Here is a 27,643-nt window from a genome sequence, read left to right as displayed (position 1 = left end):
CTTAAAGATTATGAGCTTTCGTAACTGATTGTTTACCTCTAGGAGAAGGATCATTAGCTTTTTAGGTAAGGAATGTGTGAAGTGAGGTCCCTTTCCTGAATATCCCCTCAGCAGTTTGGGGGTTTTATGACCCAAGTTCCGCTGGCACTTCTGTCACCCACACTCATGTGCTCTGCAGTTCATTGCAGAATGGTCCCACTGAGCCTGTTTGTAGGGCATGGAGCTGGAGCTCCACGGCTGTGCGGGCATTGCTTCCCTATCCTTGGGTGGTTTTGTAGCCTGGAGAACAAGTTCTCAAATCAGAACGGCTTCGCTGTCAGTATTAAGGCTGTTCAGCTTCTCCATGGTTTAGCAGTGATGGATGCAAGGCTGTAGTGAAGTTTGGGGTAGATGTAAAACATGTGGACTCCCCAGTAAAAAGTTTCCTGCTGTCACTGATCATCTTTTTTTTTTCATTTTCTTTTCTTCTTAAATCCAGGTGAGCATTAAGGGAATCTAAGGCAATTGAAATGAGGGTTTGTGGGTATTTACAGGTGTGTTTCCTTATGGATCACAGAAACATGCACCTGTTGCCAAAACTACGGTACCTTGGTACCCTTAGAATCCCTTAGAATGCTGCTGCAGAAGTTACCTTGTAATATATTTCTTCAACCCCTCAGAAAGTCTGACTCCTTGAAAGACCACTCATTTATAATTTCAATAAATGGAAGCTGCATGGCTTCCTGTTAGGGGTTCTTTGTTGTTTGGTTATGGCATGAAGGTGTGAATCTGTACACACATAAGAAAATCTGATTTTCTGTGTATTGAATTTTGGTTATGTGCCCCTTGGCCTCGTTCTGCCTGTCAAGAATCATGTATGTGTATAACACTGCACTTAAGGATTTGAAAATATTTTCTCCACTTTAAAGTTCGAGAATTCCTAATGTTTAGTAATTCTGCGAATTTTGATTATGACATCTTTGTTCAATGGCACCTCACATTTACTCACAGGATCAGTATTAAGTTTAGTCCTGACATACTTAGGGTCTTAAGTTTGACTGAGATATCCATTCTCAGACAATTAAAAAAGCTCACAAATTGTGGAAAGTGCCTTAGTAACTGACTTTGGATGCAGGAGAATTGCTCAGTGTTTGCAGTTCTGAAGAAACCTCTCAGCTTGGACTTAGAGTCCTTCCTGTGAGAGTGTTGTCCTTTTGCTGCAGTAGGAGTTGCAACTGCTTCTGAGACAGAGAGCATTTGTTTCTGGGTCAGACAACACAGTGCCCGACAGGATCCATCAGAGCCTGCAGGAGCATCCCGCAGCTGGCAGAAGCCTCTGGAGCCAGCAGTACTCCCTGTGCCCAGCTGCAACGGACTGGAATGCTGTGGGCTTTGCTCACCCCACTGATATCCGAATCTGCATCACATGCATATGGAAATGGGGTAGATTTTTACCCTTTTTCTTGTGTGTTTTTCAGCGTTTAGACTTCCCGGTTTCGCTCCTTCAGCTGTGCAGCTGAGTGGAACCTGGCTGTGGAGTGGGACTCGGGCTAGACTCGGATTTGCACAGCCAGTGCAGCAGTGCTGTGTTGTGTCATGGGGATACTGTGGGTAGTTTACATCATTAGTTGTTTCTTCTGGTAGCATCTGCTTTTCTGTTTTGGTAAAACACATTTGTATTAAAGAAAACTCGCCACAAATAAATGATTTACCACGCAGGAGTTTGCTTATGGATAGTATTTGGGAGAGCTGGAACAAAAATAAAAATAATTCAGTATTCCTGCTGCTCCAATCTATTGACTTTGGGTTAGTTTGTCCTTCTTGGGACATCACAGAGCAGGAGAGACCAAGGCAGTGTCTATTGATGTGGGTTAGTTTGTCCTTCTTGGGACATCACAGAGCAGGAGAGACCAAGGCAGTGTCTATGTGAACCCGAGTGGTTTCTGAATTCTGCCATCTTATGGCATTCTCATGCCTCTCCTCCCCAGTCTACAGAAATGGGGAATGTGACTGACTGAGAGCCCAAGCACATTTAGGTTAAATTCTGGAATGGTATTCCTTATGGATGGAGCTGCACAGAGTTGCTGTCCATAGTGGCTGTTGCCCAATTTACTGATAAGGAAAATAACCACAGATAGATAATTCTATTCTTAGATGATTTTACATTTTCTCCAGTCAAGGGACTTCATTATAAAGCTGCTGTCAGTGCACTGACAGACCTCGGCTCAGCTTCCCATCTCCTGGGGTTTGCTTTGGGATCTCTGGGGCTGAGTGGGAGCTGCAGCCTGGTAGCCAATTTTTGTAAGGCAAAATAAATTTTCTTGCTATAATGAGATCACTTTTGACTGAGAATTTTTATGTATTCATAGCGAGACATTTGGGGGATACCGTTCACCACATCCTTTTTTGCTTTGTGGAAAAGGTGGTAATGAAATAAATGTCAGGTTGATTATACAATGCGTCATAGATAAAATGCTTCAGAAATGAGCACAATCGATTATGGGAACAGGAAAGTCTTTCCTGCATGGAAAATCTGGGAGCAGTGAAATTTCCTCACTGCTGTAGAGTCTGCAGAGCTTTCTGCCCTTGGGCTGGCTCATCCTGCCCTGTGCTGGGCATTCCCAGTGCTCTGGCACTGCTGGAAAAGCTGATTACACCAGGCTGAGCATTCCCAGTGCTCTGGCACTGCTGGAAAAGCTGATTACACCAGGCTGAGCATTCCCAGTGCTCTGGCACTGCTGGAAAAGCTGATTACACCAGGCTGAGCATTCCCAGCACTCTGGCACTGCTGGAAAAGCTGATTACACCAGGCTGAGCATTCCCAGTGCTCTGGCACTGCTGGAAAAGCTGATTACACCAGGCTGAGCATTCCCAGTGCTCTGGCACTGCTGGAAAAGCTGATTACACCAGGCTGAGCATTCCCAGCGCTCTGGCACTGCTGGAAAAGCTGATTACACCAGGCTGAGCATTCCCAGTGCTCTGGCACTGCTGGAAAAGCTGATTACACCAGGCTGAGCATTCCCAGTGCTCTGGCACCGCTGGAAAAGCTGATTACACCAGGCCCTGGGCTCAGGGAATTCCTTGCTGGAGTCTCCACGGTGTGGTGGAGCCAATTGAGTAAAACTGTGCCTGCTGCTGAGAGCAAAAGGGGTCGGGGAAGAGGCTCTGGAGTTTGGTGGGAAGCACCTCATGCTTTCAGAGCTTCCTGGGTTCTGAAATGCAATAAAAAGAGTCCTCTGAAGGAAAAGTTTTCAAATCTTCTGAAAAAACTCAAACAGATGTTTTCCAGGTTTTAAATATTTTCTGAGTTTGGACTTATTGTAGAATTACTAACAAAGGAATTTCATGCTGAAAGCTTTTTTAATGAAAAGAGTGGAATTTTAAAGATATAAATTTACTGCAGGACATTTTTCAGCTGGCATTTGTAGGACAGGTAAATTTATTTTGAATAATATTTTATAGATTTTAAATCAAGTGTTTTTGTTCTTTAGGCATAAAATCTGCCAAGAGGAAAAATAATTTTAAATTATTAATACAGATGAAGCATATCAGTAATAAATATTTCACAGCAGCTTGAAGACCCAAAGGCAGAAGTCCTGTTCTTTTACCTGCCATGTAAAGGAATGAAACCTGGAATGAAGAGGCTCTCTTTCTATAACTGCCATGGCAGGAAAGGATTCTGTAGGAATTTTATGTCATGCCCAAATTCTCAGAGGCTATTTTTCTGATTTTTAACTTGCTCTCTTATTCTCAGGAACAAAAGGTGCTCTTGGGCTCTGTGGCCAGATTTAATTTCTTATTTATTCACCTGCTTGCAGACCTTTGAGGTCTGTGAGTTATTCTGTCAGTGCCTGCTGTGCATTATTTTTGATTATCTGCATATATGGTAAGAAATAATTTGGTCCAAGATTGTTACTGAAAATCCAATATTTCCCATAAAAGCATTCAATCTTCCTAATGCCAATTTTTTAAGGATATAGAATGGAAAATTTCTTTTCAGCGTTCCTTTCCTTCTCATTCTCTGACTCCTTAATTAAATTTCTATCTAATTATACAATTTATTTTGTGTTGACCTTTCAAAAACCTTAGAGTATCAGACAGTGAATGTAGAGTCTGTGTTTATTTCCATGGGTCCTTGAATGAATTTGTTATAAAGGCTAATGACACTTTCAGAATTCAGGATGGCCAAAAGATTACTAACAAATAGTAACATATGTGTCCCTGGAGATACAGAACTATAAATATACTGAAATATATGGAAATAAATACTGAATTTTGTCATACCCAACACTTAAAATTAGGTAACACCACTACGACCAGCAATAATAGTAAATCTGCATGTCAGAATAGTTAAAACCCTTCTGTATGTTGTAGGTCCACCCTTTGACATGGATGTTGCACTTGGTGCTGGAAATCCTACGTTTGGATGATCACATCCACCTGTATCCCATGAAACATGCATATACCTGTTCCTAAGGTAAGGGGTATCCATGGGGGGGATACCAGGCTTAAAATCTGATTTTTGGTGCAGAGTCCATGTCCTGTATTGGCAGAACTCGGTGTGTGCATCAGATGTCAGAGGAAGGAGCAAAGAAAAGAGAAATTAAAGGAAGCTCCACATCGCAGAGTATTCTACTGACTATTTAAAAGATTGCTGGTCAGTGTAACCCTCATAAAGGTTAGCAATTTTAGGATTTAGGTATTATTTTTTACACTGAAGTATTCATCATCTACTCTCAGAAAGGTTTATAAAAGAGGCTTTGGATAGAGGGCAGAGGACAGCCCTGAAGTGCTGTTAGTACAGGCAGGAATGAGAATCCAGACATGCCTTTGTTCACCTAAACCAAAAGCACAAGTGAGAAAAAGGCAGCCTGGCAGCAGCCCAAATTGTAATTGTGACCCAACATTGATTTTATCTCTCTGACACCATTGTGTACCAACAAAAATTACTTCATTCACCTTGAAGTACAAACCCCATAATTCATAGTTGGTGTTTTACCAATGAAAGTACAAGTCAGTATCTCTCAATTTTATTACTAGTTTATTTATGACGTGTTTGTGAATCTGCAGAGACTCTGAAGGTGGTAAAAAATTTATAAATAAGCAGAGGTGCAAAGTTCCTCACTGGAAGAGTGAACCTTTTCATGGTAGTAAGGAAGAGATGCAGGCTGGAGATCAAAATGCATGGGATGGAGCCTTAGGGCTCATGAAACCCTCGTGCAACCCCAGCTTGGTTTAAATAGCATTGGGCTGGCAAAAAGGAAGGTAGAATAAGGCCCTGGGAAGGCTCCTGCCCCAGAGGAACTGCCATGAGATGCAGAAACCAGTGACAGAAAAGAACTTGCACAGGGAATGGTGCAAATACAGCCAGATTTTACATGAAACATAAAAAGAAAAAAAAAAAAAATCAGCATCCTCCAGGTTTCCTGACAGACTCCCAGCACTTATGAAATGAGACATGTATTTTTATAAACTATTAATGGTTAAAGTAAGGGTGTAACCTATTCTCTTGTTTAACAGTTTTGCCCTGTGGGAATAAATGTGCAGTAGGATAAGCAGTCTGGCAATTAGTTTAAAACCTGAAGAGCAGAGGAGTTCATGTGCTAGGAGAGAGAAGCATTGTGATAAATGATGTGGAGAGGTGGAATCCAGGGCAGTCAGGTGCCTTGTGCAATTCCTTTGCAGAGAAATATGAGGCAGGCTTGGGGACAGAAGGAACAAAGGAGAAGGAGCAGATCCTCAGGGTTTGCAACAAAAAAAATTTGTACTAGGGTTTGGGGTAAAACTTGGACAGCCTGGGCAGGTGTTTAATGCAGTGAGAAGAGCAAATAGGGTGGCACAAACTGATAAATCAACTCAGAGGGCCTGGGGTGCTGCAACACTTTCTGGTCAGCCTTTGTGTATGCTTGGGACAGAACACAATGTTCCCAAAATTGCTGGTAAAATGATAAAGGAGCAGTTGTGAATTGAGCACTCTAAGGCAGAAGTGAGCCAGAGCCAGTACAAATGTCTGCAGAGAAAAATGATGATGGAGTAGGTGGGAAGAGAGAAAGGAATTGAAGAGGAAGGAAGGCACAGGGTGCCTGAGTTGGTGATTTGTAGTTAGGACAGCCACTTTTTTGTTCCTTAGGCCTTAAAAGGACAATTGACTTTTATCAAAAGCCCAATAGAAACAATTGAATGGTACAAACACAAGCACTAGAGATGTGTCTCTGCCACTCTTGCTTTCATTACTTTACAGCACAAGGTGGATGGAGGAGCACGCCCTTCTTACTGACTCAGATTTGGTCCAAGCTTAACTGAAAATGTGCTGTGTGTCAAACAGGGAATGGGGAAAGTATAGGGCAACTAGATTTGTGTTTTTTTTTTTGCTTGGTTATTAGCTCAAAAAGACACCAAATTTGGTTTTGGAGATTTAAAAATAAAAAAATTATTTAATTTTAATTCCCGTTGACACTTTGTACTTTATTATTTGGAATAGGTTATATTTTAGAGGCTCCTTTATTCTGGTTGTTAAAAGTTCTTATCATTAACTATCTGTCATTAAGGATTAAAGTATAGCATGAACACAATGTGCAGATTCTCATCCATGAGCTCTGATGCTACTTTGCTTCAGATCTCTAACAAATAAACCACTCTCAAGGTCTACAAAGTGTCCCAAAATGAGCACCTGTTAAATACTGAAGTATTCACTTTACCCTAAGAAGCTTCATGATTGAGTCTTGCTGTTATGACTTGTTAAAGTATTACTTTGTGTTTGAAATGTTACCTAAATTTTATATATATTTATATATATACACACACACATACCAGCAGTTAGTTTTTCAGGTCTGCTACATAACAATGTAAGTGTCTTAGGGGAAAAAAGCTGTTCCAATGACTGTATTGCTCCTTTTGTATCACCCAGCATCAGAAGCTAGGATGTTATCCAGTGCTGATGTGCCCAGAAGTCACTAGATATATGACATTTACTCATGTTTTTGTTCTCTAGCATGAATTTGATTCCAATGCCTTACCTGGGATCTCTTCCCAGCAGGTGAAGATCTGCATAAGAATATGAGCATGCAAAGGGAGCAAAACAAAATACAGTATGATCATCTGACTTACATGCTCATCTACAGCTATCTCACAGTAGTCCCTGCTTCTGCTAATAAAACACTCAGAGCTCATTTTAATATTTCTGAATAGTAATAATTTCTGAAAGTCACCTTTACCCAACCCATCACTGCAGAGGAAAAGAACTCAACCTGCACTGCCTTCTGCTTCCAGATACTGTGTGAGACTTGGGGAATGAGCTTGAGAGCCTTAAAAAAATAACAAAGGAAAAATCCAACACAGTTGTTCAGGTGCTGGAATATAATAAGAAGGTCAAGTCTTGCTTATTCTGGGGCACTTGGATTGCTGATACCACCAGTAACAGTTTGGATCTGAAGAAGTTATTTAAACAATACTAGACTTTGGTATTTTATATGTAATAAATTCATTGCAGGTCCATCTTCAAAGTAATATCTGTGGCCAAAAGGTTGATAATACATTTCTTTTAGTACTGAGTAAGGGTCAAGATCAAAACCATATACCTATTAAATCTTAGAACTGAAAACATTTCTTCATATATATATATATATATATATACACAAAAATGGTTCTACATGATCTCTATTGTCTGATTTTGAAATATAATATAAATATCTATTGAGCAATTGTAGCATGTTTTACCTCCAGAAATACTTGGTTTAAATGCTCAAGTTTTAGGAAGGAAAGAGAACATGTGGATTTGTAAATTCCAGATGCATTTGCTGTCCTGGCAAGGAAAATACCTTTTTTCTCTTATGAATACAGCAAATACGAACAACATGAATGCAGGGGGTGCAATGTCAGGTTTTCCAGCCAGTTTCCAGTGATCACACTTTAAAATGGATATGTTTCCCCTCTGCTGTGAAATGTGAGATTGAATTGGGGGATATTCTCAGGAGAGCTGTCCAGGAATAGCTGATATCACCCCTCTAACTGCTGCCTCTGTTTCTTTGGCAGCATGAAAGCCAATGCCAGCTGATAGACACACACACCTGGCTTGGCAAATACTGATAAGAATTTCAGTGTTGGGCCTTAATATTCAAGTCAAAAGGACTGGGAGCCTGCACTGCCCAGAGCCCAGCAGGAAAACCTCAAATTGTGCTGCTAATGGGGCACCAAAGTCATTGTTCCCCTGGCTGATGCTGGTTCTTTGGGCTGAGTTAAGCCCCAGGTGATGCAGGGAGAGTGCAGCTGCCAGTTTGCTGTCTGGTGGCTGTTTCTCAGACTGTGAAATGCATTAAATGATCATGTATTCGGTCAAAAGCCCCGGGGAAATGCATTATTTACCACGCTGCCTCTGATGGTGTTAGTCTGGAGCCAAGTGCAGCTTTGGCTGCAATGATCAATGTGAGAACCCGTGGGGCTGCCAGGAATGGGCTTGGGAGCCACGCTGAGGACACTGTTATTACACTGCTTTCCTATTGCTTTCCAAATCACTTTGGATCTGACAGCGTGAACTGTGTTGGAATAAATCAGCTGAGACTCCATTTTTTTCATGCAGAAATCCAATTCTTTATTCATAAAGCTCATATATGTAGGAAATATCAGAAGGCCCTGTGTTAAACCTAACTGGTCTGCAATACAGTGAAACTTAGTTCATTGGTCAGTAAGGGCTATTGCATATATCTATCAAATTTTCTCTCACTTTAGATATGTTTACAGTTTTACTTCATGGATTCTCATGGGACAAATGTTATTGTTTACACAGGTGCATTTGTTTTTCACCCTTAGAATAGATTATTGTGTTAAAAGAAATGTATTGCAAAAAGAGCTCCACATGGGAACATAGAAATTGCTTTTGAACTGCACTTAGAATAAATGCCAGGCCAGCTTTGGGAATTGGAGTAGAGCAAATATTTCATATTTTATAATTCTTCTACCCATCTATGACAAACTGGCAGCAAAATGAAAGTGTGTGCCACCCACTTAGGGCTTTCTGTACATGTTCTTTATTTTTCCTTTCATTCCCCCATGTGAGGGGCTGGTGTAGATCTTACCCTTGCTGGAGACCAGAATTTGTCTGCATTTAAGTGGTGCAGACACAGCCCTGTGGGGGTAGGGAGGAAAGAAGGGGAATTTGTTGCTGTGAAGGGACTAGTGCTGCTGCAATGAGATCTATTTACAGAGCCCTCCCACCTGCAAGGGGCTCTGTACATGAACTTGGATTTGGGAATTGCATGGTGCTTCCCTGGGAGGGCTGGAAATAGGCACCAGAGAGAGGGAAGCCAGGCATTGTTATGTGGGATTGCACATGGTTTTTAGAAGCTTACACAAGGAACAGGAAAAGTACACATTTCTCTTTGACATTCAATTTTTTATTACATAAAGACAGATAAGCCCCATTAATTCACTGAGCAATCCTCACTGAAGTAATCAGTTTATGAAAATTATCTTCCTGCCATTGAGTGGAACTAATTACCAATGAAAAGTTGTATCAAGACAAGAGACAACCAAATAGATGAATAATGTATTTTTGCTGTATTTTGCTAAGTGCTATAAAAATGACACAACTTCAGGAATTTGAACAAAAATAGGGTGTTTATTAAAAGGGGAAAAATAAAAGGAAAGTATTAAAAAGGGAGAAAGAAAAATTAAGAATCCTGGCTCCAAGGATTACGGAATCCCCTGGCTGAACCGGCGTTCAGACCTAAGGCAAGAACCCAACGGCACTGCAGTGAATGCAGCTGTTCTGCCTTCAAACCTGTGGAAAAGTCCCTAAAAAGAGAAGCTGACTGAAGCTGGCAGTGCTGTCTCCCTTGCTGCAGCTACCTCGCAGTCTGAGAGCCACAGACACAAGACGTTTTTCAGGTCAGGTTACTCCTTTTATACTCGTGGTGCCCCCAGCCCATGCTGGCAGTTCTGCCCCACAGCCCTTGGTGACTGGGGCTGATGGAAAGGGAGGGACGATCTTCTCTCCAAAGTTCACTGCCACTGCAGTGGGATGAGGTTTTTGGTGGGAAATCTCTCATTTCTATGCACAGTTACCATGGAGTCACCTTGCAAGTCTCCTGGAGTAGGTTAAAAATTGTCTGTAAAGTTCTGCTTGCTGGTGGTGAGAGGAAACAGCACTATGACCTTTGAAAATGAGATACTGAAAAAAGATCATTAAATGTACAAATAATGTATGAACAGTAATTCATTTAATAACAATGGTTTATAAAAATAATGATCATGCTTATTAAAATTGTTAACTACTTTAACAAAATAGTTAAACATTTATTTGGAACATTGAGGTTAACTGGTATAACTTTATAGTGACCTTTTAATATTTACTTCATTAACTTGAACACTTTTCATTAATTAAATTAGTAACTTTAAAACAGTTACAAATGCAAAGGCTAATTAACAGTCACAAATGTGAAAGCCAATTAAGGGGTTTTATAAATGACATTAAGAAAAATTCAAGTGATATGACTGTATTTACTCCTTAGGTATATATAGCCCCACAATCATCACTTACATTTTAGAATGTTTATTAAAAAAATAAGCAATCAGTTGAGCTAATTATCTATTTTTTTTTATAGCACTCTAGGCCATTAGGTGAAAAACAGGATTATTTGTGAGAAAAATCAGAATCCTGGAACAGCTGTATTTAGAGATTGGATTAAACAAAATGCCTTAATACTGAAACATGGCATTAAGAGGCTGAGGATAAATGCAGACAGTTGATGAGAAGGTTTCTATACAAACCTTGGCTTACATCAAGTCTTGCCTTCAAAGATGAGTCAATTGGAACATCAAAGCTGATGGACGCTGAAAAGATCTGCTCTCTGCAGGTCAGATCTGTGCTGGGAGGGTCTGATCAGGTGCTGCTGTCCCTGACTCTGGGGATCTGACATGGCCAAAGAGGGCAGAGTTTCCTTGTGGCTCTGCTGCTATTTTTCAGCTGTAGGGAGTGTCTCATTCTGTACAATGTAGAAAAACAAAGGAGATTTAATCAATTCAGATAGGAACGTCATGGTGTTCATTGGGATGGGTAGAGTGCAACAAGAAGAGAGGTTTGGGCTCTTGTTTGGAAAAGGTGGGGGTGTAAGGCAGAGCAAGGTGCTGGTGTGGAGGGAGCAGTTCCAGTTTGGGAAGGTGGGATGAAGGGATAACAAACTCCAAGCTGAGCAAGCACAAACTGTGCTCTCAGAAGAGAGAACTCGCATTTGTTTTTGGCTTCCGCTGTTGTAGATGGGTAAGGGGATGGTTTGCTCTCACAGTTAAGGGGTGAACATTCTGTGTGTGTTAAAGGAAGTTTTGTAGATGTATGGTTATGTTACTGCAGTGTGTCCTCCCCCTTGCATTGTTATCATGGGATGGCCTTGGTACTCCGGGCATTTGGGGAGGGTTGGCTTCTTGCTATGGCAGCACCTGACCTCAAATCAAGGTGTCAGAAAGTGATCTGTGCCCCTGGACAGCAAGGAAGGAATCGACTGACAAGACTTTAGGAGGAGCCAGAGGTATAAAAGGTGGAGCATCTGATGCCTCAGGTTTAGCTTTTATATTTTTCAGATTCTGTTCTGCTTTAGTGTGTAAGTTTAGGCTTCATATTAGGGGATGGTAAACTCTCTTCACAGAGCAGGGAGACAAAACAATTCCTTCTGCAGCTGGGGACCCAAAGACAGCTGATCCAAATCTCAGGCCCAAGACCACAAACAACGTGGGCTGGAGAGAGAAAAACAAGACAGATGGGACTGCCTGGGCTGGAGCTGTGATTGGACAATGAACTCCAAGGTGCAAATGGAGCAGAACTTATAAAACTGAGAGACCCCGTGACCGGTTGTCCATTTTTATGGCCTTTTTGGATAGTGCTGCCCAAGGTGGATCTATTGAGGCCTCTAAATAAATCCCTACTTTATCCTTTAGCTCTGTCTAGTGTCTGTTCTAGGTCAGCCTTCACAAGGCATCACATCCATTTTGTAAATGAGCACATGGTGGTTTATTCCATACTATCACTGCTGTAATTTTCCCTTATTTAGTCCTTTCGTTGTATTTTTGTTAAGGTTTAATAAACCTTTGAAATTTTAAAAGTGAGCATTGTTTCTCACACCACCCATGGCTGGGAAATGTATTTCTCTCAATATCCCTCACTCATTCTGTTTTGTTCCTTCCTTTGGCTACTTTTGGTGGGAATTCAATTTTCTCAGACTCCTTGGTAAGGTGTCACAGCTCTTTGTTACTTAGCAAGAGAAGAGTTTCCTAGGTGCAGTGCATTCAGTAGGAAACATTCAGTTTCTTCAAATAAATGAAATATGTGAAAAAATACTTATTTGATATTGAATGAAGCTCATTCAAGCTGAATCTGAAAATCACAACTAACTGAAAATGGCAGAAAAAAGACAATTGTGCTCTCTAGAGACGAGGGCAAGTGATAGGCGGATCAGAAGAAAAAAAACTTTTGAAATTAGTTTGTTGGAAGGAATAAAATCAGCTGCTGTAATGTTCTCTATGTTGCAAACTTGCTATTGCAGCTCAGGCTGTTCCCATTGCAGCAAAGCATTCTTGAAAGGACTGGAATAGCTTGTCCAGCAGAGCTCCATACAGCAGGATCTCTGTAATTCAGCTTCCACGAGCACTTATGGGCCTAACCCATCTTCAGGGCCCTATAACTCAGTTCTCAGATCTTCATTTGGTGCTTGCAATGTGCTGTGCTGTGCTGTGATTTAACATTTGTCCAAACATCATGATGTGAAACTGTGCTCTCCTAATCATGGAACTCTGTGCAAATCACACCCATGTAGAGTAATATATTTATATATTTTATATATATTTATATTATATATTATATATTATATATTATATATATTTATATATTTGTATTTTTTCCAGAGGCCTGTGGCCATGTGGACTCCTTGCAGACTGTCCTGTGAGAAAATGAGCTATAATGAACACCAGTATAGCCAACACATACTTTTGAGTTCACTAAGAGACTTATTCCTGCAGGATGAAGTAGTTGTGCTGTGCTCAGAGGAGGACAGGAAAATCACAGAAGGCCTCTGAACCTGGTGGTTGAGAACATCAGAGGTGGGTAGAAATTAAAAAGTATATAGTTTTAGTTATACAAGAAAAACAGGCGAGTGTTGGTTATTTATTGTGGTTTGGAAAAGGGTGATTTGGCAGCTGCACTAAAGGTCTGGTGTGAGTACTACAAATGGCTAAGATAAACATGATTCTTAGAGGCAGAATCAAAGGAGTGAAAAGGCACTGAAACTTTAATCCCTTGCCTAAAAGTAAATATTTCCCCTCCCATACGGAGCCACATGAGGTGTGTTGTTCATATGTTTAGCATCTCATTGTCTTTATTATCTTTATTTCTCACCAGTGTTTCTGCATGCTGTAAATACTCTTTGTGGCTATGCCATGGATCATAAATGCTTAAGAGAGTAATTTTAACTTCCAGATGTGTGTATGACTGCCTTGTTTTAACATTCCCTGATGTGAACTGTTACCCCTCACCCTTGGTCACAGGGACCTGTGGAGGTGCAGGTTCCCCTCCTGTGGTGTGCTGTAAGTTCGTTGTTAATTGCAGTGGAATAATGCTGTATATGTCATGCAGAGCTGTAAATATGGGCAGGGGAGCATGTCTTACTTAAAGGTTTTGTAGATCTTTTGCAAAATTCTCTTGTGCCTGGAAATTGCTTTAAAATGATGAGTGGTACTAAAAATTTAATCTTAAAATGAGCAAACATAAGAGAATATTCCTTGTTCAGGATGCTTTGGTGCATGCTAACTAACCCTTGTAGTGTGTCTGAGTGGCTCCTGTGGCACAGGAAGGGGAAAGGCCTTTCAGAATGGAATTCCACTTTGAACACTTGATGTGAAAAAAGCAAAAATTGGCTTGCTTGATATACCTGAGATGAAAAGGAATTCTGTGTCACAGTGAGGGTACAAGCCCCGAGTTCTGCTCTGGCCAACAGGCTTTATTAGTGCATGGTGTTTATAGGTTCTAATTTCCTCCTAAAATACCAAAGGCAGCCAGCTTGGCATAGTCAGTTTGGTCACCATTTAATGTCCTGCCAGATCCCCCTCTCCTAAAAGGCTGTGTGGTGCTTCCATGTCCCTCAGGAGGGGTTGATGTGACAGCAGAGGGGTCACACACAGCCCTGCCCACAGGCAGCCCTGTCTGCTGGCCCAGTGCTTGCATCAGTGTGCACAAAAATCCAGAAGTAGTGATAAAATCCAAGAAGCCCAGTTCTGATTAGGGTTAATGCTTAATCTCACCTATTTATAGGAAGGAATTAATTGTGAAGATTGTTTTACCAGGATTGAAGAGAGTCACTCATTTTTCCAGCTAATGCAAAGCTCTTCCCACGAAGGAAGAAGAGAGGGCTGCTCTTTGATGGCCCTTCAGGAAGGGTTTAATGCTCTGCTCTTCCTCCAAGTGATTTCTCTGCCTGGCTTGAGCAGCAGCTTTGCCAGATCCAGGCAGGCCCTGAGGGGCAGCTCTGTGGCTGTTCAAGATGTGATTTCTCAGGCTGGTGACGAGTGGGCGCTGCCAAGTTAACAGAGTGACAAAATGGTTTTTTGCCAGCGTGCCACCTGGCATTTCTGACTGCCCAGTGTCTATCCCTTGGCTTTCCAGGTGCATTCCTTGGTGCCAGCTCTTTCACACACTTGAGTTTTGTGGTGGATCCCTGCTAGCCTGGCCTTCTGCTTGTGCTGGCAGCTGCTGTTGAGTTCTAGGAGGCAGCAGGACTGGCCATGGCCATCCGAGCCTTGTCCTGCCTGCACTGCTCACAAAGGCTGTGGGTTTTGCTGCCCTGGGTCCTCACCTGGCTGCAATTGCAGAGCTCACGTTATTCCCAGGCTCAGAAATCCATGGAGAGCAGGGCCCTGCTTGTCTCTGCAATTGCAAACTGCTGCAGGAGTGGGAGCTCAGCCAGCCCCAGAGCTGGAGCAGCCAGCAGTGACATTGGGGCAGTTTCAGTGTCCATGTGGATGGATCTCGCCCAGCTGGGTGATACAGAGGAGAGCTCCTTGTCCTCCCCAGCTGGGTCACACACTCACTATATCTGTCATTATCCGTCCTCCCTCCCGTTCAGCAGGAATGCCTCAGCCAGGAAGGCTGTGCTCCAAGGCATGGCACACCCAGCAGCAGGGATGTGTGCAGGGAACCTGCCCTTGGCGGCCTTGGAGCACGCCCAGGCTGCCAGGCAGGGGCTGGAGGTGTCACCTGTGCTGCCACTGTGCAGCACAGCTCTGCAGAGGAGGTCTGGCAGGGTTGGGGTCACCGGGCCATGGACACCCTGTGGGGCAGAGGGGAGCAGGGGGGACCCGTGGGGCAGCAGAGTGTGAGCTGAGCAGGCTGGGGTGGCTCAGCTGCTGCTGAGCAATGGGGAGCTCTGTCCCTCCAGGCTGGCTCCACTCACAGGGAATTTGCTACTTGCGTACAGCAGAACTTTTTGGGTCAGAGGAAGAAATAACATTTTTCCCCTCTCCTGTTTTTGACCTACAAATTCACCTGCTGCTGTTTCTTTTTCCTCCTCCCTTTGCATTCTGCTTGCAGTTCAGGGCTGTTTGGGGCACATTGTCAGTGTGCACAATCACTTAATTTCCTTGCCTTAGCCCAGTGGAATGTCACAAACAGAGCTTAAGCTGACCTGGGTGTTTGCTGCTGTTCTTTGTGGCTGACCAGCTGGAGTTGGCCCTGATGATCTGCAGGTGATCTGCAGGATCCCAAACGCAGAGCCAGCCTCTCCCACTGTGCTCTCTCCAGAGAGCTTGGCAGAGCTGCTGGATCAGCAGGGCTGCAGTAATCTGAGCAGAGGATGGAGGCTGATTTAGGTGCTGGCCTGGATCCACTTGCAAGAAGTCTTTGACTTGCAGGTAGTTATTAATCTGTAATTGTGTGACAGGATTTCTGTGAATACTTCCAACTTCTAGGTGATCTCTGAAAGGTTCCTCGTGCATTTTTGTTACTGGTTTGTTTCTGTGGCTACTTGGGAAAGTCTTGCTGCATGGTTACAACAGAGAAATAATTAACAAATTGTAATTAGTGGATAGCATGTGTGCTCATAACCAACTCATTCAAGGCAAAACAGAACCAAGAGTCACTGAAGATAAAAATTATTTGGTGTTGCTTCAGGAAATCCTGTTTAGTAGTTGTAGTTTGGTTTGGAAAGACAATATTCTAGAGAAGTAGGGTTGGACATCTTCATCACCCAAACCAGACTGCAGCGTCAAAGTAGCAGGATTTGGTGCTTACTCCTCCCGGCAAGCAGGCAAACGTGCCCCAGGGAGGGTGGTCTGGACCGAGGCTGATTAAAGGAGACATCTGGAGATGGCATCCTCCCCAGAGCTCTTCCCTTGCCCTTCATGGCTCCAGAACAGCTGCCTGTGCAGGCCTTCTCCATCAGAAATCCAAGCCTTGCAGCCTCCCTGGCTCCCACAGATGTCTGAGGGTTTTTGTTGAGTCAGCACTAAAGAATAAAATGTTTGGAATGACCTTCGGAGCATTCCTGATTTCACTGACCATGGTCTGTGTGAGGTGACACAAAGGGAAGCAGAGTGGGTAGGCAGCAGGCAGCAGAGGGAATGCAGCAGGGATTTATCAGGCATCCGTCATAGATTCATGAGGGATCCATCAGGGATCCTTGAGGGATTAATTAGAGATTCATGGGGGATCCATGCAGGATTCATCGGGGATCCATGAGGAATCTATGCAAGATCCATGGGGGATCCATGGGGGATCCATTAGGCATCCATCAGGGATCCACGCAGGATCTGTCGGGGATCCATACAGGATCCATGGGAAATCCACACAGGATCCATGGGGAATCCATATGGGATCCATGGGGAATACATGAGGGATCCATATGGGATCCATGCGGGATCAGTGGGGGATCAGTGAGGGATCCACGCGGGATCCACACGTGATCCATGGGGGATCCACGCAGGATCCATACGGGATCCACACGAAATCCATGGGGAATCCACGTGGGATCCATGTGGGATCCATGGAGAATCCATATGGGATCCATGCGGGATCCACGGGGGATCCATGCTGGATCCATAGGGGATCCATACGAGATCCATGGGGATCCATGCGGGATCCACGCGGGATGCACACGGGATCCATGGGGGACCCATGGAGGATCCATACGGGATCCATGGAGGATCCATGGAGGATCCACGCGGGATCCCTCGGGAAGCGCCGGGCGCGGCCGTGCCCAGCGCTGCTGTCGGGCACCACCTGGCGGCCACCAGCGGTCATTGCAGCCCGCGCGGCTGCGGCGGGGCCGCGGGTTGGGTCGGGATCGGACAGATAAAGGAAACATGGAATAAAGAAATAAAGGGACATGTCCCAGGGACAGGGCTAAATAAGAGAGGGCAGTGTCCCGGGATAAAGAGAAGTGTCCCGGGCCCGAGGGCAGGGACACGGGATGGAGGGTACTGTCCTGATGCTGAGAGCCGGGACATGGGGTAGAGGGCGGTGTCCCGGGGCCAAGATCGGGATCACAGGATAAAGGGCAGTGTTGAGGAGCGGGGATGGAGGGCAGGGTCCCGGGGCCAAGATCGGGATCACAGGATAAAGGGCAGTGTTGAGGAGCGGGGATGGAGGGCAGGGTCCCGGGGCCAAGATCGGGATCACAGGATAAAGGGCAGTGTTCCAGCAGAGGGATGGAGGGCAGGGTCCCGATGCTGAGGATAAAGGGCAGTGTTCCAGCAGAGGGATGGAGGGCAGGGTCCCGATGCTGGGAGCAGGGACAAGGCTCAAGTTCCCTGAAGTGCCAGGGATTCCACACATTAGGGCTGTGGGACACACCAAGTGCAGCTCAGGCCTTTGGCATTTTTAGGTTCTTCGGGTTTGCTCTGAATTTCAGGGGAAGAGGGAAGCCCAGACAGCTGTTTAGAAAAGCCATTTTGAAATGCTGGAGCTGGGAATTGTGTTTCAGGCTCTTTGCACTGCCCCAGTGCAGAGCAGTTGGTGGGGCAGAGCAGAGGGGGCACCTGGGGCTGCCTGTGACCTCCCCAGGTGGGAATGCTCTGGTTTGGGCTTTGGGCTCCTGAGGCTGCCACGAGAGCTCCTGGCACCATGTGCAGCGCAGCTGTTTCTGACTTTTTAGCAAACTTCACTGGGATTGTGTTTGCTGGATGTGTTTGCCTGGGGAGCTCTGTCCTGCTTTGTTCTGGTGACTTCACCCAGAGCACTGGCTTTCCTTTTTTAATGAGGAATTAAAGAGTTCCAGAAATTTCTGACTGATTGTGGCATTGATGAAGGGGTTAACTGGATGAATTAAGAGAGTCTTGAGGGGAAGCAGGTGGGACAGCTCCTCACTGAGGATAAGTGGAAGGAGTTTCTGGTTTTCCCTTTTCCTTTAGGTCAGGCAGGAACAAAGTCAGGAAGGTGAGAGAGGTCAGCAAAGATCTGTGCATGCTTATTGCTCATAAATGCATTTTCTGGATATTGTTTTATTTTCCTTATTTTATGATGCAGCCTGAAAGAATGTCTTTGTGGTTTTGTTTTCTGCTGTGTTTTTTGTATGGAGATGACTCAGCCTAAATCTTCCACTGTGATCTGATCAGACTCTTATTAATTTCCTGGTAGGACATCATGATTTGTGGTACACTAAGATTGTGAAATGGGAGGATTTCAATGAGAAGGATATCACCTTGGTGATATATTTCATTCCAGAATATTTGTGAAGTAAAGCCAACAGAGTTTTATTTCTTACTCTCTCCAACTTGAAACATTTATTTAAAAAGGGGAAAAAAAGGGAGAATAGGTCAGAAAGGATGGTGATTATTTATTTTTGTCCTAACCTCACCTGGAATATAGTAAGTGTAACTATTATTTCTAGCCAAATAAGAGAGTACATCATCATATTTACTGCCACCAGAGCATTTTCCCTGCATGTGACATATGCTGGGGAGTGAAAAGATACAAAATAAATGTATAGAGGTGGATCTATACCCTGAATTCTGAGCTCCAAGAACCAGTGAGGCCTTGCAGGCTGCAGTCAGCCCTGGCACGGTGACAATTCCTGTGCAGGGCAGGTGTCCCTGCCAGGCTGGCTGGGCCCTCCTGGGCATGTTCCAAGACCTTATGGCTGAAAGGAGGAAAGGAAGAATGCACTTCTTGAAGAAAAAGAGCTCAGAAATGATGATTTGATTTTTCCTCTAGAAACCAATCCTCTGTTTTCCCTGGATTTGCTGTTGTAGTAGCACTGGACTGCAATAGGATCATAGAATTGTTCTTTCACTGACTGGTGTAAATTTGCCTGGAAAAGGGGACCTTACCTCACCTGCCCTACCTGGGATGTGCCTCTGTGTGCCCGGTGCTCACATTCAAACAGCTTTTCATTGCTGCTTTGATAGATATCAAGGATTCTCATCACAAGCCACTGCTTCATAAAAAGTTCTAATGGGGTAGGAGTAAAAAAAACCTTTATTAAATGGCATGAACTTCTGGATCTGAATGTAATAAAATAATAATTTATGATGTATTTTTAGGGATAAGAGATTCAAGTGCATATTAATTAAATGAATAATGAAAACCTTTGTGAGATTCTCTCCCACAAGTTGCTAGTAGCTGTTTAATCAAATTCTTTCTATGGAAAAATGCATTTCATTATAACGTAATTAGCACATCTATTGTGTTTTTAATACAACTTGTGCTAAAGTGTGTTTGATCTGGTGTTTGCTCATGGCAATTAGCAGTGAAGGAATTTAACTTTTTTGCTTTATTCTGGGCTTTGTAAATTATAAATGCCATATCTGGGAAAAATGGATGTGATCTTTTGTAAAGTGCTAGATTAATCTTGGGAATATATTGGGGTAGTCATTATCAGCAGCAAAATGAGAAGGTGGGGAGCTGTGCTGCCTAAAGCTGCACATGTAGGGGTGATTTTATTTTCTGGCACCGATGCATTTTGTTGTGTCTGTTCTGTGCCAGTCCCGAGGAAGGAAGCTGGAGGGTTTTGTACCCTGGGGTGTTCTGTGCAGGTTCTGTAGCCCAGGGTGTTCTGTGCAGGTTCAGGTTCTGTGCAGGTTCAGGTTCTGTGCAGGTTCTGTGCAGGTACTGGTTCTGTGCAGTGTGGGAACCCCGGCCTTATTCTGGGGTCCCATGTGGTGGTGAAATTCCTCCTCCAACCTGTGATTCCAAAGAAAAACTCCACAGGCTCTTCCTGTTCAGTCTCAAGGCAGTTTATTGTGAGTTATCTAAAAGATTGTCTTCTTGGGCTGTGGTCAGCGGCCTGGGCAGAGGCACACACACACTGACATCCTCCCTGTCTGCTGTCTTCTTCTTCTCTCCCCCGCCCAGGGCTGCTGCTATCTTTTATATGATATATTACGTATTACATATTTATAGTTTTCCCCCAATACCTACTACCTATATTACAAAGTGCTTTTCTACTCTAAATCAATCTGTGAGCGCCAATATCACCAAGAACATGGAGGCAAGGAAGAACAGGATCAGCCCACTTTCCTCCATCTTAGAACTTCTGACCCCCATGTACAAAGTAAAAACCCCCCTGTACAAATGTTAAAAAACCCCTGTACAAAACTAAAAAATTTTCCCCTCTGTTTTGTAACTACTTTTACTATCCTATCTAATCTTTTGTGACTGCTTGTTCCACCTCCAAAGTTGGTAACTCATTCCATGGCTCAAACTCAAAATCACAGCTGTTTCCAGCTGTCTGCCAGGGTCTAGAATGCTTCTGACCAAGGCCTGGAACCTCTAAAATGTCTGAGAGACATGTTAAGTTCCGACAGCGCAGGTTTGGGTTTTGTGCAGGTTCTGTACACGTTCAGGTTCTGTACAGGTTCTATACAGGTTCTTTGCAGGTTCAGGTTCTGTACAGGTTTGGGTTCTGAGCAGGTTCTGAGCAGGTTCTGAGCACGTTCTGTGTAGGTTCTGTGCAGGTTCTGTACCGGTTCTGTGCAGGTTCTGCGCCGGCAGAGCCCCACAGGGCGCAGCTCCAGCTGCACTGCTGTGCTCCCGTGCAGGGAGCGGGAGCAAGCTGCCTGTGCAGGAGATGCTCGGGAGTGGTGCCCAGGCTGGGCTCACCTGCAGCGTTTCCTTGGCTGGGTGCACTGTGGCAGAGAGCCTGATAGTGTCTCCTGAGTGAAACCCGTTAATGCACAGAAAATCCAAACTTGCCTTTTATGTAGTAAAAGATTGGCTTTTATGTAGTAAAAAAACAACATAATACAGTACAGGAATATAAAAAGAAACCATCCAGTGCAAACATCATATACATTGGAAATGGATACAGTGTTCCTTAAAATAACTTTAAAAAAAATCAGGATTAAAAATAGCAATTCCAAGTAACAGAATCTGGCTGATACCTACCAAAGTACTTGACTTACTGCACTAAATAATTTTATAACTAACTTTACCTGCTGATAGCCAATACCACAGGTACTGACAAAATCCTTAAACTGTAAGTATTATTAGTTAGCATTCCTTATAATACACAAATATGTGGAACCCCTAGAGCACATTCTGCTGGCTGGAATAAGTAAAACAGAATGAGCCCATTCAAAATAAAACCAAGGCTGTCACCCTAAAATGTACTTTTAAAAAACAAAGAATAGGATGTAAGGCTGATTTGACCAATGGACAGAATTCTCCTCAGTTTTCCTCTAGTTTGTATTTGAAAATTTGAGTGATTACATTGTTGATGTATTAGTGTCCAGCCAAATATTGCATGGGACAACTTTTTACAGCAGTGAGGAGCAGTGTGAGACCATTATTGTGCATTGTTATTTCCTGCCGAGAAAACATTCTGGGGGAAGGGAGTGTGAATTGGAGATGATGTGAACAAGTAAAAAACAAATTGGAGAGGTTCCACTATATTTGTTTAAGAAGAAAAAAAAAAAGATTTAGTATTATTTGGTTAGCTACCAGATTTAAATAATCAAATCAACTAAACTAATACATACAGCTCCAGCACAGATCCTGCACAGTGGAGGATCTGTGTAGTAGGCTCTGTTCCTGTTGGAGGCAACAGGACTCTTCACTGCTGGAAGCCAGAGACAGGCCATGGTCCCAAGGGACCCACTTTTCCCAAAATGTTTTTGGCTGGGTCCCTTCCAATGTGGGAAGTTTCGTTCTGGTCATTCTGTGGCTCTTCATCAGGTGGGAAACTGAACACAGTCCCTTTCCAGGGATGTGGTGGCTGCAGCTCCAAGCCATCCTTACATTTGTGGTGCTTTTATGCAACCCAGTGTGTGGGAGTGTAGCAGTTTGGGAGTCTACAGTATTTTCCTAGGTGGAAAATACTCCTTTTACAGTACCTGCTTAGAAAAAAAGCACAACAGTTTCACAGTAATGCGACCCTTCATTTTTTGTCCCTGAAAAATGCTCTTGCTTTAATAATGCTGAACAAACCCCCTATTCAACCTCTTTAGAAATCTAGAGACCTGTATTTCCATCTAGAGAGATTTACAGTATTGGAATCTTGACATTCCTCTGATCTCCACATTTCCTGCCCTGCAGGATATGTTCCATTGAGTAACAGTGAGATCCCATTTACAGAGTGAAAAAACAATTTTGCTGCTAGCTAGAGCATATTCTAGCATGCCAGAAATGTGCCTGAAATTGTCATTAGGCTGTTAAAAATGACAGATTAAACCAGATTGTGTGTCTAAAAATCCTGTCTAATTTTATCTTGACTAACTCATAGATGTAGTAGAAGGCTATAAAGCAAAAATAATTAATAGAAGAGAAAGAAGGAAAAAGTAATGCTTCTTTTTGAGAGTGATGGAATAATTTCTAATACTAAATGATAGACCATATGTTCCTCCTCTCTTCTGCTGGATGAGCATAAATGTGGAATGTCAATAAAGATGTTGCAAGAGGGGCAGGCAAAGCAGCCAGCTGGAGATACAGGGGGGTTAAAACATCCCCTCCCAATGGCACTGAGCCTCTCTCCCAGCGGAGGGTGACCTTGGGTGCATGTGCATGGAAGCAGCACAGGAGGAGAGACTGAGGGAGAAACTGGGACAAAACCAGGAGAAGTGGGGAAGATGGGGAGAGAAGGTGTGTTCTGGAAGACTTGAACAGATCAGTGAGCAGGAATTTTGGGGCAAAAAATGAATGTTAGCAAGGACAGTATTGCTGGGGGAAGTTAATATAGGTGATCTCTGTGTGTCTTTTTAACCCTACTGCAGGCTTTCTCCATGCCTGTTTGAAATCCTACTACGGCTTGAGGGAAGAGCTGTGAGTTCCTCTTTGGCAGTCTCTTGGTGTCTATCTGTAGTGGGAGAGACAAAACTCATGGCTAGTTTGAGCTTAATACACAAAATCTTCACTTGGTTCTGATCCATACAGCTCAGCTAACATCTTGAACCTGGGTCCCCAGTCATTGAGAAAGTCGTAGTCAATGTCTGAGTCTGAGGAGCCCGAGCCCAGAGAGCTGAGGGACTCCGCGATGGACTCGGCGCCTTCGTAGCCGTAGATGTGCAGGGTGTCGTAGGGCAGCAAATCCCTGTCGTTGTCAGCCTCGTCCTTCTTCACCTCAATCATCATCTCCATGCCCCCAGCCCCAGGGGTGACGTTCCCAGGAGGTTTCTGGACCTGTGCATAGGGAGAGGGGGCGGCCTCTGCCTTGAGGCCGTTCTTGCGGACGGAGTTGAGCACGGACACGTCGTAGCTGGTGGTGTCCATCTCGCCCCCGCCCTCCTCGTCGTAGGTGACCAGCTGCTCGTGGATCTCTGCCACGCTCCTCCCAAGCCCGCTCAGGTCCTTCTTGTGCCTCTTTCTCAGCAGAATCAGCAACGCAATTACTGCAAAGGAAACTTAGATGAGCGTGTGTGAATAGTGAAGTAACATGCTAAAACAAATTGCATTTAAGAGATGTAACATAATCTGAAGTGCTTGTTGGTTTTGTTTTTTTTTCTGGAGTGTTTTTTTAGCATATATTTATTTAAAAACTAGTTAAAATTTCTATTTAACTGTAGGATTAGTTGAAGGAGTTCATTCTGGACAGTCTGGAGTCCTCTGAGTCTTGAGCTGGAGTCACAAGTACAAATGCACGGTGTCACAAGGTCATAGAATAAACTACTGCCTTGAACTCTTAATGCCAAGCATCACATGCTACTTATGTGGTACTTGTAAGACAGGCCAATTCTCAGGCAAGGAAAAGGTACTCAGTCTTCTCTGATAGATTTCAAATGCAGCAAACAGGTACTGGTCTGCTGATTTGTTACAAATGTATTTATGTTCACTGTACTGCTTCAAGGGTTTCCAGACTGGTTGTGCCATAGGAACAAGAAATCCTGTTGTTACTGCTCCAGCTCAAATTTCTTGTTTTATAGCTGTGTATGAGGCTGGTACCAGTAAATCAAGTATATTATACATCTGTGCAATAGCCTGTCTAGAGGAGCAGCTTTGCAGCTGAAGCTGTTCTAACAGGCCAGAGAGGAAGAGCACGTGAGATGAATGAAATAGGTACAACATTTCTAGCTTCGTGACCATTTCATAGCCACAAAGATTTTGTAGATCTCAGCTAAGAAAACAAAACAATCCTCACACTGTAGTGCAGAGAACATTCCAAAAGTCAGATACTCACCAATGATTGTGAAGATGCAGATAAAAATTGCCACCAGTGCTTGTATGCTGACGCCAACCTGCTTTGCCCTCTCTTCACAGAAGGTGAAGTTGCCTTTCTCGTTGCACTTGCAGACACTGATGACCAGGGTGTTTGTGCTGGTGAGGTCAGGGTCGCCGTTGTCTGAGATGAGGACAGGCAGGTAGTGGAATTTGGCCAGTTCCCGATTGAACTGTCCATATTTGACAGTGATGTTAGCCGTGTTGTCTGGAAGAAGTAAGGACACTCCATTAGGTGATCATCTCCACCAGACTGTCCTCACAGATCACCAGTCAGCTGGTGCCTCTTCCCCTTAGACAGTGCCAGCCTTTCGGGAAACAGTGGAACTTCAGTTTCATTAAACATACTTTTTTCCCCAATATGTTCAGCCTTTAAAAATAAAGAGTTACTTAGCTCAGCTAGACCAACCACAGGTCAGTGCTACAGCTTTTCTTCCCTGAGCCCTGGGGTCCTGTAGCTGAGGAAGGGATTTCAGGGATACCCTACCGTAGTTCTCAATCAGGGAGAAGTTGCTGTCTTCTGTGGCCAGCGAGTATCTGAAGAAACCTCTGGGGGATGTTTCATCCTTGTCAACAGCTGAAATCCTGACAATCACCTGGAGGATGGAAGAGGTCACAGTTTTCAGTGCATATTGCCTCCACTGATAAAGCATGTGGAGTATTTGAGCTGGACTGCGTAACCCTTCATTTTCAGGGCAGGACGCAGATATCTCAGGATACTCCTCTTCAAGTTTTTTCAGGTGAGAAATTTCTTTGTGGGTCTTCAAAAAGAGCAGTTTTGCCTCTTCAAATTTTGCATAATGAAAACACAAAAAAGTCTCATTTAAAAAAAACATATGGCTTGTTGAGGTGTCTAAGATGGTGTCTTCCGAAGTCCTCAGCCTACACTCATGTGTGACTGTCATTCTTGGAATGACATTGAAACTGCCATGCTTGAAGGACATTCTTGGGTTTTGAAATTTTCAACCTGATGTACATTAGGTGTATAAAATACAAAAAATGTGTCTGGTTATATCCCAAAGGTATTTTAAAAATTAAGCTAAAGGTGAAATTAATACCTTGCATATTCTATCAGATAGTCCAGGCATGACAAAATGTCCTGGTTACAGCCAGGAAAGAGTTAATTTTTTCCCAGTAGCTGGGAGGGGAAAGGAACTCTCTCTTCCTGGAGAAGGAGTTCCTTCTATTTGAGCAGGTGTGATGGAGGGAATGGGGGGATAATGCTGGTGCTGAGCCAGAGGGAGCACGTTGGGTGGTGTAGCTGCTCTGCACTCTCTCTATTTTTTTTTCTATATATACATTTCTGTTATTTATATTGTTGCTATCACTGTTTATTTTCTTATCTCATTGCTGTTTCCAGGAAATTATCTCAGCCCACAAAAATTTCCTTTTTGTGCTCCTCTCCATCCTGCTGTAGGGGAAAAGAGGGTGAGTGAGTGGTGTGTGGTTTGGGGTTTCCCATTGTTCAGTGGGAACACTAAACTGGGGAGTACCTCCCCTAAACCATGACACAAAGTGTTTTAATCAAACAAATATTACAGTACAGGCTGAACGCTTGTGTCTGAGGCCAGACACATAAATCCAAAATACCAACATTGTGCCAAGTAGTAACAATTTGTATGTGTAGATCCATGGACTCTATGACTACAAAATAATGTTCAATGCAGCAATGTTTCTTTTACTAGTTTGAAATAGTTTCCTCCTCAGTATCACGTTCAAGTATCTGTGTGATAGAACTGAGTTGCTAATTCTTGCTGTGCAAAGCTTGACTGTCCTTCATGGCTCAACTGTTAATACACAGATGTGAGAGCCTGGGGGGAGAGACGCAGTGCAGCCCATGTGTGCAAGCAAATAAAAGTCAATATTCCAGCATTGCAATATCCTTAAGAGATATTTCTGATCACTGATGTTTTGGAAATCAGTGAAATGATTGGGTGTTTTGGCATGAAAACTGAGACTCGCTTTTATTAAAAGACATCTTTCACTTGAGCTGACAAGCAGTAATTCAGGGTTCAGGGAAAAGCTCTCCCTGTCTCACCTTCCCAGGTGCTGCATTTTCACACACTCGGGGTTCCTCAGGAGAGACAAGTTCTGGAGCATTATCATTGACATCATCAACGATGACGTGGACGTGGGCGTGTGACTCTCTGTCGGAAAGTCGGCCTGGAATGACAGCGGGGTACAGGTCCCAGCCTGGAGCCCAGTGCTGGCTAAACTCCCCTTCCCACACCTTGTGCCCCCTTCTGTGCCCTCCACATGATAAAGAATTTCTAGCTCCATCATAACTTCGACTTTTCCTCTGAGATTTAGACATTTTCCTAAAACCACTCAAAGTGGTTAAATCATCAAGGATCTTTCAGGAGTAAAATGACTGTAGATTATGTCTTCCTGGTTCTTCCCACTGCATGCTGATGGATTGAGCATCATTCTCTGACACTAAAGCAACAGGCACAGGACAGTCCATGTTTATATTTTGAAATATCAAACCAAGCTGGGACTGGCCTGCCTCCCTGGAGCTGAGCACAGCCAGCAGTCAAATCTTGAAATTATCTGTGACCTATTTGTAGGGACTTGTCTGATTGGGAAGATGCTGCTGAGAACCTTGAAGCACTCCTCTCATTCCTAGCTCAGCAGGGACAGGCGGTCAGGTTGTGCCTTTCCTTTTTGCCAGCCCTGCTGGAAAGGTGTAGCAGATTTCTTTCAAACTGGGAAATGGGTGGCACTTACCATCTTCAAGGATCTCCACAGCTGCCACAGTGATGTTGTATGAGGAGCTGAATTCTCTGTCCAGAGGCTTGGGAAGTTGAATTACTCCATTATTTGATACCCTGATGTAGTCTCCATTAGGATTTGCTCTACGCTGAATATATCTGGATTTTGTTTAAAACAACATATGTCAATGCACGGCTGGGAATGCTGTGTTTCATTTCATTTCTTCTCAGAGGAAGGTCAGAGAGTTCTTATGTGACAAATTACATTATCTTGACCAGGAGGGCTGAGAACATTGCCCTAAAACTATGCAAGCTAGGAGAATGAAATACATCTGTC

General features: G+C 43.7%; 1 protein-coding gene across 2 annotated transcripts in view; it reads right to left on the bottom strand.

The window, feature by feature from the left end:
• Positions 1–21,032: 21,032 nt before the first annotated feature.
• The window catches only part of CDH5 (cadherin 5), a 28,795-nt gene continuing 22,184 nt past the window's right edge, over positions 21,033–27,643 (bottom strand). For both annotated transcript variants that reach the window (XM_021534735.3, XM_021534736.2), the window contains exons 8-12: positions 27,323–27,465; positions 26,634–26,758; positions 25,083–25,191; positions 24,558–24,803; positions 21,033–23,772 (exon numbers count right to left, since the gene is read on the bottom strand). In XM_021534735.3, coding sequence (XP_021390410.2) covers positions 23,279–23,772; positions 24,558–24,803; positions 25,083–25,191; positions 26,634–26,758; positions 27,323–27,465 — 1,117 coding nt within the window. In that variant the 3' untranslated portion in view covers positions 21,033–23,278. The remainder of the gene's footprint in view (positions 23,773–24,557; positions 24,804–25,082; positions 25,192–26,633; positions 26,759–27,322; positions 27,466–27,643) is intronic.

Source organism: Lonchura striata, chromosome 13 (assembly GCF_046129695.1).
Source record: "Lonchura striata isolate bLonStr1 chromosome 13, bLonStr1.mat, whole genome shotgun sequence".
Taxonomy (NCBI): Eukaryota; Metazoa; Chordata; class Aves; order Passeriformes; family Estrildidae; genus Lonchura; species Lonchura striata.
The sequence above is the reverse complement of the archived record's forward strand: the minus strand, read 5'-3'. Positions and strand labels throughout refer to the sequence as shown.